At 40.9% G+C, this 7,191-nt stretch overlaps 3 protein-coding genes across 3 annotated transcripts in view; 1 reads left to right on the top strand and 2 right to left on the bottom strand.

Moving 5' to 3' along the window:
* The first annotated feature begins 777 nt into the window (after nt 1-777).
* On the top strand, nt 778-3,983 carry cpo (carboxypeptidase O). Its single transcript, XM_034607464.1, has 9 exons — nt 778-978; nt 1,840-1,879; nt 1,977-2,078; nt 2,189-2,293; nt 2,388-2,504; nt 2,769-2,862; nt 3,006-3,208; nt 3,367-3,451; nt 3,552-3,983. Exons 1-9 carry the CDS (start codon nt 911-913, stop codon nt 3,824-3,826), a joined length of 1,089 nt encoding a protein of 362 aa, XP_034463355.1. The 5' UTR covers nt 778-910; the 3' UTR covers nt 3,827-3,983.
* A 95-nt stretch (nt 3,984-4,078) lies between these two features.
* The window catches only part of nudt15 (nudix (nucleoside diphosphate linked moiety X)-type motif 15), an 11,534-nt gene continuing 8,421 nt past the window's right edge, over nt 4,079-7,191 (bottom strand). Inside the window, exons 2-4 of the mRNA XM_034607838.1 lie at nt 5,530-5,697; nt 4,509-4,705; nt 4,079-4,415 (exon numbers count right to left, since the gene is read on the bottom strand). Of these exons, the coding sequence (XP_034463729.1) occupies nt 4,300-4,415; nt 4,509-4,705; nt 5,530-5,678 (462 nt within the window). The 5' untranslated portion in view covers nt 5,679-5,697 and the 3' untranslated portion in view covers nt 4,079-4,299. The remainder of the gene's footprint in view (nt 4,416-4,508; nt 4,706-5,529; nt 5,698-7,191) is intronic.
* The window catches only part of trak2 (trafficking protein, kinesin binding 2), a 21,963-nt gene continuing 20,331 nt past the window's right edge, over nt 5,560-7,191 (bottom strand). The window contains exon 18 of the mRNA XM_034606185.1: nt 5,560-5,697. Within this exon, the coding sequence (XP_034462076.1) occupies nt 5,689-5,697 (9 nt within the window). The 3' untranslated portion in view covers nt 5,560-5,688. The remainder of the gene's footprint in view (nt 5,698-7,191) is intronic.

Raw genomic sequence — 7,191 nt, 5'->3', positions numbered from 1 at the left:
GGATTCCAATAATTAGACTAGATAAAATTATACTGCAACTATGAGGCTACAAATAACACTGTGACTGCAATGTAACAGGGTTTTACATAGATGCATAGTTATATTTGAGGTGTCACTTCCTTTTTTCCTCCTCTTCAATTCCTCCGACAATGTCCTTTTCCGTTTCTTCGCTGGCTCTGCCATGATGTACCAACTGAGAATACCCAGCTAACTTTGACTTTGTTTTTCAAATCAGATCACGTGTATTCCTAAGTTATTATAAGTGAATAATGTACAACACCTGCATTTATGACAGTGTTGTCTGGACCTTGGTTCTTTTACGATTAGTCAAGCTTCATTATTATTCCCCTTTCATGACTTGATGTACATTATCTAATCTTATGATGAAAGCAAGTTATCCCGTGTCCACTATTCCTTGACCATGTTAATCAATGTTCTATTAATAGTCTGTTGAATCCAAAACTGGGAGGAAAGATTGCGCTTTGAGTCGATGCGAGGAAATAAAGTTCAAGTTGGCGCTTAGGAAGCATTAAAAGTCATATTGGAAAAGAAGTGAAGGAGGAAGATAATAGTCGAGAACAAAGCTTCCGCAGCAATTCAACATAATAAATAATATCACATGACTCATTTTTATTGCTATTTCTTTATCAGCTTTCACGTCCCTGATGTTCACAAGGACATCAAAGTAATTTAAGATTGTTAATGGTATAAAAGAAACATCAGTGACAGACTATTTTCCAGTGTTCGGTAACCAAGGCCCTCAGCTCAGTCAGAACATTAACTAAAACAATGATTGTGTGTGTGCTGCCTGTGCCTGGAGCAAAGGTGTATCTTTATCTGATGGAGTTCTTCTATAAAGACTCTGCTGGGGTCAACAGACGCCCTCAGTTTGTTTAGTCTCAAAGAGATCATGCTTAACTCTGCAGCTCTGGGCCTTGTGGTGCTACTCTCAGCAGTGGAAGCTGCAACAAACGAGAGGTGAGTTTTACTCAGTTTGAAAAATGACAAAGACACAGAGAGGGGGTGCGAAGAAAGATGGAGCATCAGCTTCTTTCTGGATTTCTTAGAATCCAAATCCCCTCACTGTGGCGCTCAGGGGTTGAATAAGCATTCCGATGCTAAGCTCAAATAAAAGACGCAAAACTCAAATACTCCATTAAAATGAAGGGTCTTTTTTTTAATCTTTAGAAATCAAAATAATGTTACATTATAATATTATACGAAATAATAATTATTCATTAATTCGTTTATAAAATCAATTGGCAGCTGATGTAATAATATTCATATATTAATAACAATGTATTTAATTCTGTCCAAGCTGTTTCCTCTGCTGTCTTAACACAAAGATGAGGTAACCCGTCTTCGTGAGAAAGTTAATGTTGTGTAATCTGTCTGTTCTTTTAAGGAATAAGGACCAATTTAACAGTGTAACTGGTTGAAGTGAATGAATCTAAATGATAAGTAGTAGAGACGGGGGGGGGGGAACTTGTTGGAAACTAATGAACCTTAAATAAAACATGATTTAAGTGAAGTCGTATTCTGTGGTAACTTTGAAACCCCGTGTTCCTGTCTCCGTACACGGGCCAAAGAAAGATGGCTTTCCGTCTTTGTTCAGGCCGTAATGACGCTGAATGAAACAAAGTTCTGTGATCTTGACAATGCTCTTTCCGAGAAAAGGAAATGTTACGGTAACACTTCATTACTGACGGCAATAATAACTGCATGTTTCCTTGCGGATTCAGCAATTTTGACAGTGGATGTTTCATGAGAGGGGGGGGGGCACTAAGGCTGCATGAATCTCACGTGTCTTGCCATGTGTGTGTTTTTTGTTTGCAACAGAGTGAACTATGACTACTACAAATACCATTCCATGCCAGAGGTAAGAGCGACTGATAACTGTTCACACACACACACATTCACATGCCGTTATATAAATGTATACACACACATATATATATTTTATATCTGCTCTACAGATCTCCAAATGGATGACTCAGATTGCACAAAATTACTCTGATGTCGTGACCATCATGGATTATGGACAAACCTACGAGAAAAGGAATATCAGCTTGCTTAAGGTAATACAGCTGTTTAACGGTTGAGTTCAGAATCCACTAACAGGTGTATACCGGAGTATGGCTTTGTGTTTGTGCTATACACGCTGTTCAAGTAGGCAATTATCTTTCAGATTGGTCTGAGCACTGGAGAGAGGAAAAAAGCAATCTGGATGGACTGTGGGATACACGCCAGGGAATGGATCGCCCCGGCCTTCTGTCAGTACTTCGTCAGACAGGTAAGAGACGTGATTTATAATCAATCAACACACTCTCTGCAAAACCAATTAGTCCGTCTGAACTTCAAAGTTTCCGTCTGCTCCCTTCAACCAGATTCTGCAGACATACAGAACAGACCCAAAAATGGAAGAGATGATGAAGAAGATGGACTTCTACGTCACGCCGGTGCTCAACGTGGACGGCTACATCTACTCCTGGAAGGACAACATAGTCAGTCCTCGCATTTCATGGATATTTATCTAATTGATTTTCCAGGGCTCTGTCCTCAGGCTCACAAGTAGCAGATGAGCAGGATGTGAAAAGATGAGTCTATTGTGGCGATGGCGGTTCCATTATTCAATAAATTCATTTCTGATGCTCAAAATGCCTCAAGTATAAAATCATCTCCTCTTCAGAATAAGATGAGCACTGTATGTAATGTCCAGTGCAAATTGTATCCATTACTAAATGGAGTGAACATTGTGACCCCTCCAGACTCGACTGTGGAGGAAGAACAGATCTCCAGGACCTCCAGGCTGCAACTGTGAGGGCACCGATCTCAACCGCAACTTTGACGCCAACTGGGGCAGTGAGTGTTGTAGCTCTGCATTAAGTCTAATCTATACAGCCCTCTGCTTTAACATGGAGAAAGTTGAACGTGCCAGTGTTGTGACAGGAGGTGGTGTGATGACTCTGATTCTGATTCGTCTATTTCTTTTGCCACTCTTGCAGCGCTCGGGGTGTCAAGTGACTGCTGCTCGAACACCTACTGTGGGAGTGAACGAGTGTCCGAGCCCGAGGCCCAGGCCGTGGCGGAATTTGTCGGCAGCCGGAAGGACGACATCCTGTGTTTCCTCACCATCCACTCCTACAGCCAGCTGCTCCTGATTCCCTATGGAAACCCCAACTTCATCGCCCCCAACCATGACGAGCTGGTATTTACGTCGACAGACACAAAACACTCCATAATATCACCAACACTCTGCATATTTTGTTCTACTTCTACTTATATGCTTTTCTCAGTTTACTTACTCTTTGGATTCTCCGTGCACATTTCAGTGACTGACAAAAGCTAACTTGTGTGGTTCCTCAGATGGAGGTGGGTCTGGCTGCAGCAGAGGCTATAAAGGCCGTCCACGGGAAGATCTACAGAGTGGGAACCTCACCGGCTGTACTGTGTAAGTACATACATCCCATCTCACTATGGTGACACTCAAGTGATTATGAGTCCAAACTGGACGTAGGTTTTATAAGAATAAATTAAATCTCTTTCCACAGACCCCAACTCTGGTTCATCCAGAGACTGGGCTCGGATGCAGGGGATCCCCTTCGCCTACACCTTCGAGCTCAGAGACAACGGGACGTTCGGCTTCCAGCTCCCAGAGGATCAGATCCAGCCGACCTGCGAGGAAGCCTACAGAGGAGCCCTGCACATCGTCACCTACGTCCACGACAAGACTTTTAAGGGGACCGTGGCTGGCGCCGTGGCCACCGCCGCTGCAGCCCTGTGGACTGTGCTCTTAGCAGCGGGCGTCACCGGCGCCTCCATGTGAGATGGAACAACTCATCCTGCACATACGTCCGACTACAAATGTTTTTTGTCTTTGTAAATTATGAAAAAGTATGAAAATGTATCTGATAAATTAATACTAATGCATCCTTCGTCGAAACTACTACACCATAGCTGACAAGTGAACTTCCCATGGGTTAGGCTTATTGTTTTCATCTGAGCTTCATGAGATACACACATTACCTGTCACTTAAAAACAACAAACCAAAAGAATAAAATATTTGAATGTGTAATATTTTACTTTTGTCCATGCGTGTTTTATTCGTGGCATCATTTTCTTAGTTTAATTTCTTATATAAAAAATACAAACTTTTCAATGTAACAGCAGTTGGGAGAAATGACAGTTTGCACCATGGGGTCTGAGGACAGGCAGCTATCTGCTCCAACTACAGAAAACAAGGTGTAGAAGGTGTGTTTATTTTGGGGAAGGATATGTTTTGTAAGTACCATGCAGTTTCAATGCTGAGTGTCAGTGTCTGTGAACGGTTGGAAGCCTTGTTGTCTCACATCGGCCAGTGGCAGGAACAGCTGCTGCTCTGGAGGAAACTGGTCCCAGCGCGTCCACGTCCATCCTGAGAGACAAAGGACCACACGCATCTTTCTTAACATCTGCTCAGGTGAGCGGAGATGATTTTTCTCCCCCGTTTAAATCCGAACTCACGCACCTTCGTTCTTCTCCGGTTCCAGGTTCTCCGGCTCTCCCGACCTCTTCCTGTCCAGGACCCCCTGCATGAATATGGTGACATAGTGGTACTGCTCCTCCAGGCTGATGGAGTTCACCACAGACGCGAAGCGGACGTTCACCAAATGCACCCCGGCTTCCTCCAGGACCTCCCTGTGAGCACATTCCTCCCACGTCTCTCTGTCAGGGACATAGACTCAGTGCGTCACATCTCAGAAGCACAGTCAGGTCATTTCAGGGCAGGTTATATGTTCTATACACTGAGAAACACACACACACACACATGACAGCCTGCTAAATCATGTAGGTCAGTGGTTCTCAGACTTTTCAGCCCACGACTCCCAAAATAACTGTTCCAGAGCCTCGTGACCCCAATTATCCCAAACGTTATTGATTTGAGCAAGTTCACAAAGCTCAGCGTCTCTGATTGGTCAACGATGTGCTGCTTTACCAGTTTGGTTTCAACAGAGATTTGAAAATGACGGCAGTTTTCCAAATGCCCTTTTGACTCAAGGCATTTAACCCAGGTTTTACCATAAATGAAGATTAGATTTTTTACAAATTTGGTAATAAATGTGAAATTAAATCCAGCCTTTGTTTCCTTATAAATAAAAAAAGTCATAATTTATTTTACAGCTCAAAAAACACATTGAAGTGTTTGTCTTAAATGTCTTAAAAGATTCTGTTTACACTGTATATATTAGTTTTTAATCCATTTATATATAGGGACTTATAAAGATATATCTTGTGTTTATCTTCTGATAATCACGCTTTTCACCATACTGCATTTGAAAAAGTAGAGATTAAGTGTTTGAGGAAACTTTTCCAGCAGTAGCTTGCACCAATGCAAAGTCTAAACACGTGTTAATGTTTGCCATCACCTTGGGGGAGAATTCGGCGTAATAATAAAAGACTAAATACACGTTATGTCTGAGTTCTCTGCATGGAATGTAAATAACGGCGCCTGAGCACCGTCACGTGTCCGGATGCACTTCTCTACCCACCCGAACTCCAGGTGACCACCGGGGAGCTGATGCTTCCCTGCGCCCATCGGACTCCTCCGTTTCCCCAGGAGAACACAGCCGGGGTGGGCTGGGTCTGTGACCAGCACCCCGACCCCCACCCCGGGACGCTTAACGCCTTTATCCGACATCTGAACAAACTTAAAAACTCTAAAAAACAAAGCTAAAGCTAAAGCTAGCACAACAACCTGCAAGATGATTACCCCCCCCGTGCACTTCCGCCTTCACTTCAGAAGTCGTTTCTGATTGGTCCATTAGAGATGTAGTAAATCAAATCAACCACAAGACGGCGACAAAGGACCAAATCTGATTCTGATCAGTGTTCATAATAACTCAATATATTATCATTATTACTAATAATACTACTACTATAATCGTACTACTACTACTACTACTACAACTACAACAAATACTACTACTTCTACTACTACCACTACTACAATAACAACTACTACTACTACTACTGCTAATAATAATAATAATAATAGTTGTTATAATAATATATATTATAATGATGTGTATTATTATTATATTTTCTCTGCACTGTTTTAAAGGTTGAAGTTTTTCATTTAATGTGCACTTGCAGTAAATCAAATCAACCACAAGACGGCGACAAAGGACCAAATCTGATTCTGATCAGTGTTCAGAATAACTCAATATATTATCATTATTACTAATAATACTACTACTAATAATAATAATAGTTATCATATTAATTATTATAAGACTAATTTCTCTACAATGTTTTCCAGGTTGAAGTTAAGCGTTTAATTTAATGTGCACTTGCAGTAAATCAAACCAACCACAAGATGGAGTCTCTTGACTGAAGCACAAACTTCCTGATGCAGTAGTTCAGTGTCTTTTAGTTTTGAGCCTCACACGTGACAAGATGTGATATCAGTAGTAGTTGTAGTATTTTCTCCACAATGTTTTAAAGATTGAATTTACATATTTAATTTAATTTGCACTTGCAGTGAATCAAATCAACCACCAGGTGGAGACAAAGGACCATCTCTGACAGTACACACTGTGTTTACAGGTTTGACTCAAAGTACAAACCTCCTGATGCAGTAGCTCAGGGTGCAGGATAACTCAACATTATTTCTAATAATAATAACGATAATAATGATTTATCACCTTGTTTGGTTTGTTGAATCGGGAAGCATACATTTTATACTATATATATATATATAATATATGTGGATAAGTAGGATTTTATTTACAATTTAAATTGTATTATTATTGTTGTTGTTGGGTACTCTGGTTTCTTCCACTTCCAAAACACAGCCATCCAATTGGAAATTCGAAATTGCCCACAACTCCAATGTCTTCACATGCAATAAAAATTAAATGAATGAATAAAAGCAAATGGTTAATTTTATTTGCAGTAAAACCAATCAACCCTGAGATTATTTATTCTGCACAGTATTTTTCTACAGGAGCAACTTTCAGTGAGAAGATTCACTCTTTACTACTGACACACAATCTCACCTTCGCTTCACTGTGTCTTTTTATTCATCTGAGAGCCACAGTTACTATGTTTTAGATCATGACTTTACATAAAATAATAGATGGATAGATGGAAGGATGGGTGGATAGATAGATACATTTATTGATAGAAATTTAGCAGGCCCCATTCTCGGG

Source organism: Hippoglossus hippoglossus, chromosome 2 (assembly GCF_009819705.1).
Source record: "Hippoglossus hippoglossus isolate fHipHip1 chromosome 2, fHipHip1.pri, whole genome shotgun sequence".
Lineage (NCBI taxonomy): Eukaryota > Metazoa > Chordata > Actinopteri > Pleuronectiformes > Pleuronectidae > Hippoglossus > Hippoglossus hippoglossus.
The sequence above is the reverse complement of the archived record's forward strand: the minus strand, read 5'-3'. Positions and strand labels throughout refer to the sequence as shown.

Coding starts and splice junctions, on each gene's coding strand:
- cpo (XM_034607464.1), top strand. CDS start 911: ATGCTTAACTCTGCAGCTCTGGGCCTTGTGGTGCTACTCTCAGCAGTG. Junction 1,880..1,976: donor AATACCATTCCATGCCAGAG/GTAAGAGCGACT, acceptor TCTGCTCTACAG/ATCTCCAAATGGATGACTCA. Junction 2,294..2,387: donor GTCAGTACTTCGTCAGACAG/GTAAGAGACGTG, acceptor CCCTTCAACCAG/ATTCTGCAGACATACAGAAC.